This window comes from Uloborus diversus, chromosome 3 (assembly GCF_026930045.1).
Source record: "Uloborus diversus isolate 005 chromosome 3, Udiv.v.3.1, whole genome shotgun sequence".
Classification (NCBI taxonomy): domain Eukaryota; kingdom Metazoa; phylum Arthropoda; class Arachnida; order Araneae; family Uloboridae; genus Uloborus; species Uloborus diversus.
In genome coordinates, this window is record NC_072733.1 from 100,039,738 (window position 1) to 100,058,717 (window position 18,980).

Sequence of the window (18,980 nt, forward strand, 5' to 3'; positions counted from 1 at the left end):
ATAAAAACTTTGTTTTTTTCGTTCCACCCTAATATTTATTTATCTGCCAAAATCCTTTGCGTACCCTGGTCATTTTTTAGGCGAATCATACGGGCAAACCTATTCATGTTACGAACAGTGCGAGATATCTTTAGGCTTCTTAAGTACTTAAATGCAAGCAAAGAGTTCTGAAGGTAGCTGTGAGAAAATTTGACTTCGTAATAGACCCTAGTTTGCTTTCTTGAAACTCTGCAGGGTGCAGTCCAATTGAAACCGTTGCATAAATATCAAGTACGAGTTCTTGGTCTATGGCACCAATTTTCAGTACCGTAGACCCTCGTTTTACGCGGGGGATACGTTCCACGGAAATGCCACGTAAATTGAGACCTAATACTAGTGTTAAAATAGGGGTTTGGCTCCGTAGATAACAAAATACTTCATTCTAGTGATGACTAATTGTATAATAAGTTTAATGTGCACTTATATCGACTTTTATGCACAACATGCATAAAGAAAGCACAAATTATTTTCGTGTCCTGTTTATAAAGAGGAGTTGGCTACAATAGTCTTTTAGCAGTCATTAAGAATTTTTCTCTGTGATTATTTGCAGAGCATTAACGCATCCATGATCATTTCATTTTCTCGTCATTCCCATGAAAGAACCTTCACTAACAAATCAGAGAGATCATTCCTACTGCCTAGGAATGGCTCAAAATTTTCAATGTGAACGTTTTTGGTTGTGCGTCTCCGACGTTGGTATCCTCGTTGCTTTTGTCCTCCTTTGTCACTCCTAAAAGCTCTTCTCCCAGTGAGTTCTGAATTGAGTGAGTTTAATAACTTTACTTCTGGAAAGAGCTCTTTAACCAATCGCATAAAATGTCTCCAGTGGCCAAAGCTCGATTATTAGCACGCCAAAATGCAGTTTATTACATGTAATCTGATATCTTTTAGAAGTTTGGATTTTGAAAGAAGGGAGAATTTTATCTGTTTGCATTGCCGCATCCGCGTAGAATAAAATAAAGGTGTCAAATCTTAAACCGCGTATAATCGAAAACGCGTAAAATAAACCCGCATAAAACGTGGGTCTACTGTATTTTCTTTTTCTTTTGCTCATTTATCATGAGAGACATAACGTAGAATGGTAACATAGGTAGGATTTCACATCCCATCAACTTGAATTTGACTGCAGCAGAAAGTCCTTAAGTCCAGTAATTTCTCTATTTTTATTTATCTGGTGTCCAATTGAGAGTTCGTTCGTATCAGAAATGCCTACCAAATGTTGCAGTCATTTCTTTCTTTCTTTGTTTTTTTTTCAACACTGGCAATGACACCACTGTTTTCTGTTTTTGTTTTTCTGTTCTTACGGGAGTGCCGTTTCACGCGACTGCTATTAGTTAAGACATGGCAAATTTGTGCTTATTTAAAAAGATTTACCAGTGATTAAGAGTGAGTTCTGAGTTACTCCCAACCCATTAGTTTTGAGTATAAAGCAAACGAAGCGCTGCACTAAGTTTTCCAATAGCATATTTTAAATCTAAAAAAATATATATACGCAATAAGTAGTTAATTTATAACAACACCAAGCATCTAAAATGCATCATATGTGACAAGCTGTGTAATTATTTCAGATAAATACGGTAAAAATGGTATTTGAGTGTTTTGACTAAATTTATTAAAAACGTTAAAAAGCAAGAAATTGACAAAACTTCTTCACATTTCTTGAAAAGGAAATAATTATACCACACACCTCAATTTTTTAATGGGACTTGAATAACACTGGTACCTTTTCCGCGATACCCATCATCGAAAAGAGCAAAATACTTTTTTTACTAATTTTGCTTAAATTATCAAAAAAACAGCATTTGATTGAAACTTCAATTCAATTATGGCAGATCAAGAAATGGTTCAAAAAAGTTCAAAGGTTTTCTTTGCCAATGGCACATTTTTCACACTACCCATCATCGAAATTAAAAAAAAAAAAAGTGTTTTTCGGCCCACTCTAATGTAGACCAACTTTGGTTTGGAGTATTGAAAAAAAACCCTTCGCAAGTTGACCACATGAATGAAGCTTTAGATTGTACTAAAAATTGAATCAGTTATGAATGGAATAAGCAAGCAGACATTTTTCATTTAGCATACCTCATTATTGATTTATGGATCAGTTACTTAACCATAAAAAATCACAAAAATTATTTTAATTACGTTCGAAACATTCAACATTTATTAAACATAAATACGCTTCGCTGATTTTCTCTTTGCATGAACGTACTGAATTGTCCTCTTCGGAAGTTACAAATGTATTAAAAATTCAATCTATTCTATTAAAACTTATGCTCGTCTGTCTGTAACTCTATCTCATCCGGACTGTCAATGTCTACCAGGTACCAGGTTAATGTACCGTTGGATACAGGACATTCAGGGGAAGCAATTCCGCTCTACATTGCCCCTGTAAACCTTAGTGGCCGAAAATATGAATTGATAAAAAAAAAAAAAAAGTATACAGAGCATGCAGGGAGGCGACATTGAGCGATTGAGCCACCGCATGTGACGAACGGGGTTGGCGAGCGGAGTCCCCTAGTTTAAGAATAAAACGAATGCTTGTTTTGTTTCCTTGATGACTTCTGCTTATACGTACGATGTATAATTTTTTACATTACGTCGCTTAAACATTCTATTTTCTTAAGTAATTTCTAATCGTACAAAATGTTTTTGGCGATTTTTTTAAAAAAAATTTTGTGACTTAAGTACATTTTGTTGCTTGAGTAAAGATTTCTATGATTTATGCAAATTCGTGCTAAGCAATATTTTTCAGATTGTTTTCAAGATCTTGTTAAAATCATATATCAGTGTGTTGACATTTTATTTGTTTTTGTTTCGTAACTTTCCAAGAAATCACTAGATGTGAACGATTAGAAGTGAAATATAACTTGCTATTACAACTTTATGCGATATAAGAAGACGAAATCGACACGAGAGAGAGAAAGAGACGTACTCACGACAAGAAATTAAGCTGAAACTTACAACAAATCCAAATTAGAATGGTCTATTCCAACTCAGAATTTCACAAGAATGTGTAAAATGTCAAATAATAATAATAATAATAATTTCAAAAAAAAATGATAAAAAGAAACTTAAAATCTTTTTAACAGCTTAAAATTTTCTTGAATTTATGCAAATTTTGAAGTGAAGAAAGCGATCAAATAACATTATGACGTATTTGCCATCTACGGCAATAAGATGGTTTGTCAAATAAAATCTTCAATTATAACCATTTATTCCCGTCCTTTCATCCATTTTCTGCAAAATAGAAGCTTCAAAAGACAAAACAAAGATCAAACATATTCAACAGATACATTAACATTTACTAATTCATAATTTTGCAATTTTATTGTGGTTCTTTTTCTGCTTCAAGAAAATTTGTCTGCTTATAAACGCTTTTCTTCGTGAAAATGCCTGAAGATGTTTCGCAGCGTACCCAGTGGGAAAACCATTTTTGAGCAATCACGATTGCTAATTGTTTTCATTTGACTGTATGATGATGTCTTAGGATTTTTCTCCCGTCTTCCTCTGCAACACCACCGTCGACCGGCCCCTCCCGATGCTGCTCCTCTAGCGAGCACCGTCTCTAGGTTGCGTCCATGTCCTACACACATACGCACGTACATGCACACACACGAACGCCTACACACACACGCACGTACAGACACACAAACGTGGGCTCACATACTATACACACCCCCACCTACATCACATACACGCTCGTGATTGCGAAATACATAATTTGAATTCAAAATGCTAAAAATTCAAATTTCTTTTTCTTTTTTTTATTTTTTTTTGTTTATTTAATTTCTACTTTTTTTTGCAAGACAAAGTCTGTTGCTTACACAATAATGTCGAATGTTTAAATTTTATTAATTGTAAGAAGTTGCTCAATTCGTTTTTCCTTCTTCAATTGAAGATATTATTGGAAGTCGAGGCAACAACATATTTTATTTTAAACTCTCATGATGCAAGTTAGACTCAAAAAGTCAAGGAATATCAATCCAAAAATTTTTTTTGTTTGTTTTGTGTACTCAGTGTTCACATATTTTCTCGATGAAACATAATAACAACTTTAGGCATTAAGATCTCAGCATAGCTTTCTGGAGTATAGCCAAACAAAGAAGAAATCAGCAGTATTTAAGGTCACAGGGCTTAAGATTTATAATTTTCTTTCTAGCTGTCAGAAAAACCACTTCTGAAATGTAACCGAATGATGAAATGTTGAAAGACTATCTTATATCTACCTCATATGTCACTATGCAAAGCTGGTGAATGAGCTACGTGTGTTACGCAGGTTGTTATGTGTCAAAGTAACAAATTTCACATGGAAAAAATACCAGAAAATATATCTATAGAGAAATGCTTTCGCTTTGGAAACATAGATTAGACATATTAAATTCGTTCTCCAACTGGACTAATTGGAGCGGACGAGGGGAGGGGGGGGGGCTTGAAATGATTCGGTTCGTCCCCAAAAATCAGCTTTCAAAGCAAAGTTTCGTACGAGATTGTTCGAACCAAGTATTTTGTATTTTGAATAATGCTCAAACCTTATGACAAATGCAAAACTGAATGTTGTTTGTTGAAAACGAATATTGCGTGGACTTATAAAATGTTCATTTCACAACGGAATGTTGGATTGCTGAAATGTTTCAAAAATAATTTGCGTTTTTCAAAAAAAAAAAAAAAAAAATGTGAAAAAAGCCGGACAGCTAAAATATTTCCGTAGTATCTTTTTTTTTCTTTTTGCTATAATTCTAAGAAGCTGGGCACAAAGCCAATTTTTAGAAAGAAAGTCTTTTTTTTTTTTTTTCCCAGGAATATGCAACTGCTTAATCAATCAAAATAAATGTAACAACTGAGTAAACCTTTTTTTTTTCCTTCCAAAAACAGATTATGTTCATTTAGAATAAATTTTAGCTAATATTGCATGTTGGTAATATCTGTGATGTAGTCCATAAAAGCTTTTCGTCAGACATGATAAATCTGTGTATTATGCTCTCTCATTGAATTTTCACGTATTACAATCGCAAGTCTTCATTGAAAACCACAATATTTTATAGAAAATGATACATTGTATGTGAATATATTAACGAAATAAATGAACAACATATTGTTCTGATACATAATCCTCATGAATTATTTTAAATCTACCTCTAAGTATGGATCAATGGTAAAGTTTCATTTGGGAAATGATGTCATTTTTGCATGCGTATGGAGAACCCGTTGTGAACTTCCAAGAGTATACCTTTGCTTTTACACCGCACCCACAGCTGGGATGATGTGATTGGGGTGGCTATCATATAGAACCATGGTTACCTCTAATATTGATCCACAGTACCCTGACAGCATAACGGTATGTTAGTGTCATGCTTCAGTCACATGTGTTGGCACTCATTGCGAGGATCCCTGGAGCTAGTTTTCAACAGGCCAATGCTCGATCACACCCAGCAAGAGTGTATCAAGGGAACTTATTCTTCCACACTATCAGGTCTTGATTTGTCACAAATTGAGTATATCTTGGATCACTTGGGACGATAAATTGGGCAGTCTATGAATTTGATTTATTAGTGGTGCGTTTAAAAAAATTGTGGTAGGAGATGACGTAGGACATCGTACGAGACCGCTATGCCTAAATGTTCGAAAATATCGCCTCGTGCATTCACGCTAGAGATGGCTTAGCAGGATACTAAAACCTCTGTTCATGCGGTATTTTTCCAGTAATAAACGATTATTTTGCAATCACTTTCTTATATCAATATTACCCTCGTATGTAAAATTTCGTTTCATTCTGACAACTCTTTCTTTATGCATCGATTTTTTTGTTGTAGTGTATATTGTCAACATTTTCTAGTTTACTAGCTGATGTTTTACATGCAGCGTTTATAAATATACAGTGCGCATTGATGAACGGTTGATCAAGCATGTTTCTAATGAAGTTTATTTTCAACTTCTCGTTCATTTTGCAGAAGTCTGAGAAATTTTCAACTAGAAGTTTTTTTTATCCTCGAAAAATCAAAAGTCAGTAATAGTTTAAAAAATGGCTTTAAATATTTTAAAGGTTATAATTTAAAGTGAAGTTGGTCAAAATGACTTTCTTTCTATAAAGGGGAAAGGGGCACATGTGAATTTTTTTTCTCAATTCTTTATATTTCGAAAAATATTATAATTTTTTGTAACAGTTATTACGCAACAGTTTGCTGTATTTTTTACATCTTCTCAGTTAAAATTAGTTGTTGAAGAAAATAGAAAGATAGTGAAAGGAAAGCGAGAAAAGTTTTTTCAGCTTTCTGTAAAAATAAGGAAAAAATTGCAAAAGAGTTAAAAAAAAAACTGATAACCTAACCTTAAAGTTTAAACAATTATTAGGTAATTAGTTTGCTTCTTATCGACTTTGAAGAATAGGTCCAGGGAGATACATCTAAATTCTTTTCCGAAAGTACTGTCCGCTGTGAAAAAATTCTCCTGTTGATATGCGTAATTAGGATCAACATTGTAAGCGTTAATGTGAATATTGAAGTTTGATATTGAGTCGAAAACATTGATTTTAGCACTGAAAACGTGCAATGATTCAACGAAAAGTATCTTTTAACAAATTCTCTCACTGCAAGACATAACATTTGACATTACCCCCTCACATAAGATAACCTTTTAAACACTTTTCATGCGGATACTTGCTGTACTGCAATGATACAACATTCCTTTAGGAATTGATCTCTCTCTCTCTCTCTTTCTTAATGTTGCGTAAGATAAAAATCGTCTCTTTCTTCTCCTTTTTTCTTTTTAAAGTTTTGTGCAGTTGCATGCATTAATATCCTTTGAAATACAAGAGCATGTGCAGTAGCATTTTAGAAACAATAGAAATTACAAAATAGAATGACAATCTTCGACAAAAATATTTATTGAATAATAACTTAATATACAACAATGATACTTATCACGCTGAGCTAAACAAAGTGATTTTCCATAGAGCATCAAATAATTCAAATTTTAAAGACATTTTGCTTGGAATTGGAAGGGTCTTGGTTTTTAAACATATTTCGCTGACGAATAATTTCCATTCGAGCAAAGCCAAACTGCTTTTCTTCGAAATTATCTTGCTTGTGGATTTGTAATAGATAGTTATGATAGTTAGAAACAATGGTTTTAAAATATTGTTCACACTGAATAACAATGGTTAGTTTATCTGGCAAAAATTTAATTTTTAAAAATAACTGAACAGTAGTTGCACATAAAGAACTGTATCTTATTTTCTCCAATCAATAAAATTAATACAGTAAATGTAATTAGAATCTAAGGAAAAATGAATACAGTGAAAATTTTTCTAAATAATTCGACGTAGCACATGTTTGAAATTTTTTTCTTTTTGTCCCAAAATCAAATGTATCAAAACTAAGCCGTATTCTACACCTTGTTCTCCTTTCGCAACACGCAAGAATAAAAATGTTTTATGAAGATGATGATTTATAAACTATTTAGTTTAAATGCTTTTACTTAAGAAGTATCATCTTATAAGGAAAAAAATAGTGAAAAATTTGCACCGTAGTAAATATAAATCATCTCGTTTTTCGAAAAAAAAAAAACATGTTTTTTTCTATGACGGAATAGTTTATAAAACCTATGTGTATTTAGATGGCTGTAAGACAAAGCATTAAGATTTTTTTTTTTTGTAGGTGTTAATTGAAAAATATATGTGTTGACTTTTTAAAAATAAACTCGATATCCATGGTAGTTTTTATGAATTATACTTTTCTTGTTACGTAAATAAATAGATGATGTCTTTCTTTTTTAAATTTTTTTTACAATTCAAATATATCAGGTTTTAATACTAAAGGCGTGTGCTTAAGTTTACTCACTGCGTTAAAAAAAAAAAAAAAAAGAAAAAGAAAAAAAAAAAAAAACCGCGTCTGTTCAAAACGAAAACAAAAACATTGCTCTTATTTTATCGAGTTTATTTCGTTTCATTAATTTTAGAAACATAACATTCAAATTTATAATGGCTACACTGTAAAACTTTTAAATGAAATATATACATTTGCTGTTTTTGAAACAAAAAATACAAATTGAATCTACACAACTATTCAAATTAATGATAAAGATTACAGTTTGGGAAATTTTCACGAAAGTTTTCAATAATGATTTTCTTTTGAATGAAGTGTTGTCAGTGGCTGAACGGAGGAGAAACATTTTTCCAAATAATAACTTTACAATGAGCTCAAAACATAGCATAAAATGAAGTAGAAACACGTAACAGTATGGCAAATGTGAAATTTGGTATGTTTGATATCTCTAGGAAGTTCATACATTTGAGAGGAAGCTCAAGAGAAAAACATATGGAATAACACAATGACTCACTCCTTTCTCACCATGTTGAGAGTTGAAACAATCAACTTCTATAAAACTCTTTAAAAAATTCATGTCGTAATTTCAATTACAAACGTAACAATAGCAAACTTTCTGTAATTATGTTACACTGCTGTCGAGTAGAGGGTGATGCATAGCACTAAAACTAATTCACTTTGCTGTTAGAATTCAAATTCACCAATCCGAATTTGCTGCCACAAAACCTATCAGTAGTCATAAAATTTAAATTTTTTAGCAAGTTTCGCGACAATTTATTTCAGAAGCAAATTCGGGTGACAGTTCTTTATTTATACAGCACAGATACATACATTTCATGAAATGTAATAAAGAACAATATTATCTGCTTATTAGTGAGTTCAGATTAAATACAAAACAATGTATACGAAACTAACGAAACTAATAAACCTATTTATTTTCTTGTACTGAACTTTATAGGGCAGCATTTTCAATTTGAAATTAGTACAAATCTAAGCATTTGTTCAAAGAAATTATGCTTTTTCTCCATCTATATTTAAGAAGTATGATTTAGGACTGAAATGCTACAACTTGAATAAAATGTAGGTGAATATTCTCAGCATCAACATTCCAAATTATGTGGCTAAGATGCCATTAAAACCAGATTAAGCTTTGAAATGATAATGCTTAAAAATGATTACCAACTTTAATATACCTAAACTGGTGTTTCAGACAGACTCTTTAGCTCTTGCTTCAGGAGAAATTGAAATGACATTTTACTTTGGTGGTGTAAACATTACCACGATGATCAAATGTAATGGAGTCCCTCATGTCATATCAAACTGGAAAAATAGTGTAAAATTTGATAAAAATTTAGTAGGCTTATAGTCCAATTTCTATAAGCATTTGATAACATTCGATCAGAATCGTTTCATTTTCACACGCCAAATTTTGATTAACTTTGCAGCGAAAAATATTGAAAACATGTGGATTTGAAAGGCAACCATGATAAAACCATACCAATAAACAGCTACGGGATAGCCTTGCCATTTCTGTACTTCTGCTTCGCCTTTTTTCTCGGCATACTCCAAGATGTCGTTCAAAAAATAGATTGCTGCTCCAAGAAGAGGGCATATAGCTAGGACAAAGGTACCTGCAGCATACGAATTGAGGGCAGACAGTCTATTTCGGGATAGGGCTCTCAGACCCACGATGGCAAAGAGGATGCTGGCTGTCCAGAGCCATTCCCATGGCAGGGGTTTTGGTATATATAACTCTTCTAACTCAAGAATGAACACATCCAATCTATCTAGGATATCTTCGGAAAGTTTCGCTAACATAGCTAGGAACAGTAGGAAGTGGAGGAATATGCAGAACTTTAATCTGCTCTTGTAGAGGGCGCTGTGAAAGAAAGAAATATAAAAATAAGTATTTCAAGAGATAACAGTGCAGTACTATCATAGTTTTGTTTAATGAACGAGGCTAAGGCTAAAGTTGAGCTTCAGGGGGCTTTGAATGCATTTGATGGATAACGGGAAAGTTTTCGATTATTTGGTTTATTTTTAATTGATAGAGTGACGCATAAAAATATCATCAGTAAAAAAATGTGTTATGCGATAAGTATTTAGTTTTTAAATAATTTTCAAAGTTCGTGCGTAAAGACATAAAATCAAGTGTCTGTACACTGGGCCCATTTGCTTCACGGCAACTACATGCAGCGTCAAAGAGCGTTTTGAGATAGTGAATCTCTTATTATCCTTCATAAAACTGAACACTATAGTCGTAAACTTTGATAGGATGTAGTAGGATGTTTGGTTTAGACTTCACGAAATCATTCTCTATAACAAAATCAATCCATTCCAAATATTATGAACCAAAAGCTAGAAGGGAAAGCGAAGCTTTACGAGAAAGCGTTTAGAATAACGGAAAGGTAAAAGTGGTATAGGGTCCAGTGACGTCACGGACGGTAAAATAAGGCTCAGCCTCTTTTTGACTCCAGAGATAAAACAATAATTAAAAATCATTACTTAATTTTCAGAGTTTGGCATAAAAGTAAAACAATGTAAATGTAGCTCTTTCTCTCTACCTCTTTCTTATTTTGCTTTATACCGAATTACCCCGCATAGCTGGCATGCTGTAAAATTCAGGGCTCATCAGATTACAAAAACTCTGCCTGATTCTCCCCGGCATAACTAAAGCAAACAAGGTTAGAAAAACGTATTTAATTCAATATTATAAATATATATTTAAAATATGATAAAAAATACTCTGTGTTCCATACATTCTTTTATCGATATTAATGAACAATTTGTTTTGCTAAAACATTAATTGAACCGTTTATTTCAGAAACCAGTCAAATGAATGTTTTTTCCAACATGGAGATATTACAGTAAGAACTCGTTTTTTAGCACGTAAAATTTCGGTTTTAGTGCAGAAACCAGTCAAACGACGGCGCTTATCTAGTTTGTGCTTTACAGGGAATTTGTTTTCATGACGCACTTTCGATTTCGTTGGCACCGCTTCTCTGGATTGCTACTTTCCGCTACAATAAAGAGATATTTGCAACTGTAAAAAAGTTTATCCTTTTTGAGATGGTCCACCAGGGCTAGAGATGAAAACGGTCGGAAAAAAAACGGAAAATTTCCGAAAAAAAACGGAAAAAAAACCGTTTTTTTTCCGAAAGGGGTTTATTTCCACTCCGGAAAAATTGAAAAAATGAATTTTTTCAACTTTTCAGGAAGTTTTAATTGAAATTTTCAGCAAAAAGTGATTTGAAATTTCTCAGACTTAAATTCTGATGCAATTTCACCCCCCCCCCCCTTGTATGTTAAAATACTGTCTAACTTTAATGCAAGTTATTGCATGATAATATAATTTGTATATAGATCAAAAAACGTTTACTAATACTTTTTGCAGAAAAGCTTAAACCAATATCCTTAGTGAAGAATTTATTTTCCTTCTTCATAAAACAAACAAGCATAACATTAATCACAAAACTATGTTTCTACTGACTGTGCGAACCAAATGTACAGGGTGCGGTAAAAAAATTTTCCGTGACACTTTATTAAAAATGAATAAATTAACAAAACAAAACAAAAAAATAATAATAATATGAGAATACAACAATAAAAATAATAATATGAGAGTACAAAGCTTCATCCATGTGGTCAACTTACAAAGGGTTTTTTCAATACTCCAAACCAAAGCTGGTCTACATTAGAATGGGCCGAAAAACACTTTTTTTTTAAAATTTCGATGATGGGTAGTGTGGAAAATGTGCCATTGGCGGAGCAAAATGCAAAGAAAACCTTTAGCAATCTATAAATTTAATTGGTTTCAAACTGGCAGCCTTTTGCAGTAATACAAAGATGCAACTGCTTATTGAAATTTTCATTCAAGGGCCGCAAGTCCTTTAATCAATCCTATTCCCTATAAAGCAATTGGTTTAGAGAGCTCAAACTTATGTGTAGTTTAGGGTAGACCTTTGACTCTAAAATAGGCCATACAGTGTAATAAATGGGATTGAGGTCTAGCGAGTAGAGCGTCCACTCAAAATATGATATCATGTCAAAAACAATGCGCCTTACTCTTGTCTTTTTGGCCATATGAATTGGTGTGGAGTTTAAGGAAAATGTCCAGTCTACATTGCTGAAGTGCTCTTAGGCCCACAGAAGTACAATAACTTCTAAAATGTCCTTCTGGTTCACTTTTTGGTTCACTTTACAGCCTTCATCCAAAAAGAACTAGAAATGTTTTTGTCGCTTGTGCTGATTCCATCACAGACCAAGACTGACTTTGGATTTTGGCGATGTTTAACATTTTCTAAGGTGCTTGGCGTGTCTACAGACCAAATCCTATTGTTCTGGGGGATATGAGCTGGTTGAACGGTAAATCAAGGAAAGGTATCTCTTCCAGCGTGGACTTGCGGCCCGTCTCAAAGGTTTCAGGCATCTTTGGAGTAATACGAATGCCTAAACTTTTTGGAACTAGTAAAACTTCTGTTTGAGCTGTTTTTTCCCTTAGTCGCACTTTATCGTTCACTAATTCCCATCTTACAAACGACTTCTCTCGTGGAAACCCAAGGATTTCATTGAACTCACTTTTGGATGACCTGACTGAAATTACTGAACCTTACTGAAATGTTCACTGTTCGTTTTTGTACACATTCCGGACATCGACTATCATTTCCAAGCCACTTGAAACGGCATACCGTTTCAAATACTGTTTACCGAGGCGCAACAAGCAAACGAACTGTCGTTCTACTTAGTTAAGCAACTAAAAATAGCAGGTAATTTGCTTAAAAAATTGTAAGAAAACCGAAAAACAATACATAAACTAGGAAATATATTGTAAATTATTTTCTAATAAAGTGAGAAACAAAAATAAATAATGCACTCATTACAATTAAATTACCTTTCTTCCATTCGATGATACAATTTTTGTCCAATATATATATATATATATATATATATATTTTTTTTTTTTTGCTGCACCCTGTATGCTGCCTTGCTAAGCAAAAAAGTGGAATCTGCAGTTGGGTCAAGCTGAGATATTGTGTTTTAAAGTTTGGCTCTTCCATATATTTGATTCAGATGTCTTTTTTTTTTCTTTTTTTCTTAGGATTTTTCAAAAGAAAAAAAAAAAAAACAGTTCTTGATCAAATGACCCTAAAACATTTTATTTATTAAGTACAATACGAAACAGAGAACAACTTGGTTATAATAACTCAGTTTTGTTTAAAAGTGCTGGTATGACTACTTTTACTACTGTGCTTAGCACGGTTGTATGTAACTGAAATCCCAGTTTAAATTTTTTTTAGCTTAGGAAAAACCAATTTAGTTCTGATTTGAACTTTTGATTTGAATGGATTGGAAAAAATCAAAACTCAATAGCTCTCATTTTCAGACAGTAAAATTACATTGTATTATTTTTCTTTCAAAAAAAAAAAAAAAAAACATCAATCATGCTTGAAAGTCGAAAGTTTCAATTAATATGTCAAGTTTCAAAGGTAATCTAAAATAGAAAATGTAATTGTTATGATTAGATACACACATTACCCAATATTATTGGTTGAATGACGACTTGACTTATTTCTGGTGTTTGACCATGAAAGCTCTCAGTTATAAAACAAAAAGTTTTTTTTTTAAATTGATCTTACTTTTATATGTATTTCTGTCAAGCAGAAAAAAAAAGATGTGTGGATAGCATATATTTTTTAATGTTTAGCCCTTCATGTGTTCCAAGAAACACAGAGCTATTAAGAAACCCTAATTTTATTCATAAAGAAATCAAATTTTCCATTTTTTTCCAATTTTTCCCGAAAAAAAACGGTAAAAACCGTTTTTTTTTCACCACTTGAAAATTTCTGGAAATTTTACATCTCTAACCAGGGCGCAATAAAAATACGGTTATAAGATTTTATATGTGCATGCTAGTAAACCTCACTTTACATTAAATGCATCGCCAGCTCAGTCATTCCGAACCGTTGCTTCGGTCACTCGTCTGGTCAGTGCTAATTCTATATCAGCTACCAGTTTGTTTGGCACTCTTGGCTTCCTTAAGAAGTTTTAAACCTCCAGCTCAGGCACTTCCTATTTCAGGCTGATGAGTGCTAATAAGCACGAAACTGCAGTCGTCCTCGGTTGGAATGACTGAGCTGGCGGTGTATTTCATGTATTTCTGCCTCAGCCCTGGGCTATAGGACGGTAACTTACTGAAAAAACCTTACTTTGTTTCCGGCTAGCCAGCTGGTGCGGGGTGCTGCGGGTAACTCGGCCTCACAATCCGTCTGAAGGGGATTTGTGTACACTGCCTTTGGAAGTATACTTTGGGGGCTTCGCCCCTTCTCTCTACCTGAGTCGGTGCATTAATTAAGGAGCAGTGCATTAATTTCAGCGCGGTGCACTTCTAGCATCATTCCATTCCCAGTTCGCCTTACGCCATGTCACTAAAATATTAACTGGAATCACTCATTAACTTCCACTTTTAGCAGAGAAAGAGAGAGAAGTTATAAGCTACATGAAAAGTGGCCTGTTTGAGGTGAGATCAACGTAGCCTTGGGAAAAGAATTTCCAAAGGACGAATTTAGTAGCATGCCAAAAGTACTTTCCTTCGGGCAGTAGAAACGTCCTTGAGAATAAACGTTTTAATTAATTTCTCTGCTAATTAAAGTCGTAGAAAAACAAAAGTTACCTAAACGTGATGTCCGAAAAATTCCAAACCTATCGATACCCAGTTCGATTGTCAATTCTCTGAAGTTCGGAAGAAGTTACAGTGACATACATACATAGATTGATACACTCGTTCTTTAATATGTAAGAAAATCAGATTGACTCTGGTTAAGTTCTCCTATAAGCCCGATATTGGAGCTTTACATATGTTAGAAGCTTTTACGTGCTCCGTTCAATATGCAGAATCGGAGCGAGGTAAGAGCAGTCACGAAGATACTGCTCCTTTTTTCGATGACCAGAGCGAGAGTTTTGCGTCAAAGGGGACATATATATTCGTTACAAGAGCGCCCATATAAGGGAGCTATGGGGACTCAAGGCTCCCCCCCCCCCTTAAAATTAGAACTTCCTTGCTTTTAGTACTTTTTTTTTTCTTGCAAAAATGAAAAAAACATTACTTCTCCAGCCTGTAGTGAATAGGCTATTAAAAATATCAAATTTTAATAATTCTAATCTGTACTGAAATCAGTCTCTATGGAGAAAATATTCTGCTAAACCGTGGGGAAAATATCTGAGCCCCCCCCCCCGCGCTTAAATTTTGCATATGGGAGCCCATGATTCGTTACAGGTTGATGAAATTGACAAAATGACTTTTAAATTGGAATTCTGTGCTTGCATTTTTGACTTTAAAGTGCCTTGAATGCTTGAGTTTCTTGTAGTAACCATGAAATGTTATTTTTATCATGAAATGTAATGCAAATATTTGATTTGTTTCAAGAGAAAGAAAAAATAAAAACAACATTATTAAAGTTTGTGATATAAAATAAAGTATTTTTCACCAGAGGCAGTTAAAAAAATATATTAACTTATTTAAGCAAAAATAAATCACTTAATAAATAAATCACGCGTCTGAAATACTTTTAAGCTAGCATTCTTTTTAAATAAATTTATAATCAATCGAAACATGGCAAACACTTAATCATAGAAACTCTCCGTTAGGATTTGACCCTTGGTTGTCTATGTGCTATGAGAGATTTCTAACACCACACATCGCTTGTTTAAAATAGGAACTACGCTCTCATCTTAACTGAAAAATACCCAAAAATTATGAATTTATGAAGCGTAACTTTCAACATGTGTATAAGAGAATACGCAGCCCCTCCCTCCGTCCCCACTTTTTTTCGTCAAGGTTAAATTGCCAGAAATGCTGAGAAACATAACTTTCGGAGTAAAATTAAAAAAGAATAATGAAAGAAAATGCTGTAGACGCAACTGTAAAAAAATTTTTGAAAGTGAGGAAGAAAAAATAATAAACATAAAACAGAGTAATATATTAATGAGAGATTCAATTTCAATGCTTTCATGCAAACCATTAAAAATTTTTTTTAAAGATCTATTGACAAATATTTTGTTTTAGTAAAAGTGTTAATTAAAGGTGAAAAAAAGGCTACACCAATGTGTTTAAGGACAAGCAGTTTTCTTTCTTTCTTTCTCTCTCTCTCTCTCTCTTTTTTTTTTTTTTTGATATTGAGCAGTAAAAACTGAAAACAATTTGCATGATGAAATACCGATAAAATCATAATGAGCATAACATCTGGTAAGTCAAAAACGGTTGTCTAAAATAAACATTTAATTTATAGACGGCACGACATTATCAAGTGAAATAAATACGGGATGAATTTTTTGTTAACAATTTTTATGAACTTTTAAAGTGAGTTAAAAATCAATTAACTAAATTATTCATTCAAAATTAATGCATGCTTTTCTATCTCTTAAAACATGTTTTTTAAAGTCATATACAGTTAACTCGTGCTACAACGCGATTTTTTTCACGAGTGACGGATTTAAGAGTTAAGGCGAATTAAACGCCCGCAACACGAAAATTTTCGGAAAAGAATCGCGGAGCGTAAGTATCGCTTCGTTATGGCAGCTAAATATTGGTTTCGTGGATTTACTTGTATTCCTTTAGCATCACTGACTGCTGAAGTTCCCACACCGTACTAGTATAAACATCGCTTTGGTAGTGTATACAAATAATCACTCCGCATTTGTCATTCTTTTTTTTTTTTTTTCATTCTAAATATGAAAGGTGATGAAATATAATGGCACCTAAGCACACTGTTTCATTTGAAGTTATTGGGAAGATGGAAAGAAAAAGAGAAATATTTTGACGATGTAAGATAATCTCAAGATTTTCGATAAGTTTGAACACAGCTAAAAAGTGCGTCGAAGGTAGCACGCAGAGTTGTGCCTAAGCAAAATGCTAACATTACGGATACGGAAGTTGCTCTTGTATTCTGAACGTTGAAAAAAAAAAACACGTCTTTTGAAATTACTTTCAAGTCATTTTCTTTCTGCTATATTACTGACATGAGAGACGATTTAGCAATCCAGAAGATCGCCAAATCACATCCTACTTCCCAATTTACTTATATTTCTCTTATTTTTCTTCTTTGTAGAAACGGAGGAAAGTACAGCAGCAGCGTCTAAGCATTTTCACTTACACATATCGCCTTTTTTAGAAAACTTTAAAGCACACTTTTTGGAACAGTTCCCAGAACACATTTAAGAACACTCAATAGGTTTAACACACATTTTCAATTTCTTTTTTTTTTGGGGGGGGGGGGAAGGGGGGGGGGGACTTGGGAACATTCTTTGAACACGGACATATGTACATTCTTTTAAACACTTCGTAGCACACTTTTTACAACACTTATATCATTCTTCTATCATTTGATTGCACCAATAGAGTTTGCTGTTTGTTTTCAAGCAACATCATGGAGCAACTGCCAACCGCAGCCGGGTAACGGACGGTCTTCTCCCAGGGAAGGCCATCCTTTTTGACAGAATGCGCGACACTAGCCGTAAGAGATTCACTGCAACAAAATTTCTCTCAGTATCATATTGAGAGACTCTCTTAATTGGTAGTGGAAGAAAGTGTTGAAATTTGATTTGTACGAAAGAAAGCGATGATTTTGCAAGTGTGCCCAAATGATCCCCCAATCTGTTTACAAATGTGTTTCCAAGCTTAAATTTAACAAATATCTTGAGAGGGACACGTTTGGATAACTTTTCAGTACAGTCGGATCCCGACTTATGCGAGGGATGCGTTCCAAGAACCCTCGCGCAAGTCGAAATTTCGCGTTGTGGAACAACATGTGTTTAGAAATATTTTATAAGCATACCGAATTATTTCAGACATGTGCTAATACCCCTCAAATTGTTTTAAATAATTTTTTAACTATACATTACCGTTTCTCTTAAAAAGAACTGACTTTTTACTGCATTTTAGAAAAAGCGTTTCCATAAATTACTGTTATGAAGCACAAAATCAAAGATGAAGATGATGGTTTATGCAGTTTGGGAACACTCCTCTTTCTGATCTCTTTAAGCCACAATGAAAGAGCAGCTTCCATTTTCATGAAGTTTGTATTTTGCTTTGACACTACTCTGCGAGCTTCAGCATTAAAACTGACGTTCTGAACGTTTACGGATTTCCTTTTCTTGAACTTTAATTGTATGTATCGAATATTCACTCATACCTAATTGTCGTGCTATCTTCGAAGCACTTTTTAATTGTTCAAGCATATCGAGAATCTTGACCTTTTCATTAATGGAACCTTTCTCTTTTTCTTTCCACTTTCGCCAACTTAAGATGGAAAAGCGCGTTTGGGAGCCATTCTATTTTAGTATCAACGTTCAGATGTAAAATGAAAAAAAAAAAAAAAAAAAAGCTAAGAATCGGAGTGGTTATTTGTATAAACTAAAACGTTGTTTAGACTAATACAGTGCGTGAGGTTCCACTTTCAGTGATGCTAAAGGGATAAAATTCCATTCACAAAACCAATGTTTAGTGTCAACGAAGCCCATTCTAACGCTCCGCCGCGCCGCTCCTTTCCAAAAAAATTCATGTTGCACGCGAGCAATTTGTGTCCGCAATGGAAAATACATTACTCATGAAAAACTCGCGTTATAGCCATTTCGCGTAAGTCGGATCGCGTTGTAGCGGGATCTTTTTGAAGGAAAACAAGCGGAACACGTTTTAATGCACAATCAGGCAACTGGAACACTTTTTCTGAATTAAAGTGTTCCAAACGTGTTTCCAATGAGTCCTGGGAATTTGAAGCGAACAGATGCATTTTAATCTGGACTTTATTATAAGAACATCAGCATGATTCAAGATTTTTTCTTCCCCAAAAGCTCTGAAAGAAAAGAAGAAAAAGAGAGATTTTGATATCGTGTCAAACGTTATAGTGTGTTAGAATATTTTTAATGACTTTGAAATATGGTAGAAATTTCTGTAGTGGTGCAAAAGTGTTCGTAGAATCAATACAGAATTAACTGCTTTGTATATAGTCACCTCAAAGCAACAGTAGGGTATCTTACTGTTTTTACAGGAATCAAATATCTTACTATTGCTCTGATGCAATTGCTGTCTGCAATGAAGGAACTATTTTTAATTGAAAAAGGAAATTT

General features: G+C 33.6%; 1 protein-coding gene across 1 annotated transcript in view; it reads right to left on the reverse strand.

Annotated features, from left to right (window-relative positions):
• Window positions 1-6,903: 6,903 nt before the first annotated feature.
• LOC129218016 (protein jagunal-like) overlaps window positions 6,904-18,980 on the reverse strand; it is a 57,357-nt gene continuing 45,280 nt past the window's right edge. The window contains exon 2 of the mRNA XM_054852194.1: window positions 6,904-9,738. Within this exon, the coding sequence (XP_054708169.1) occupies window positions 9,258-9,738 (481 nt within the window). The 3' untranslated portion in view covers window positions 6,904-9,257. The remainder of the gene's footprint in view (window positions 9,739-18,980) is intronic.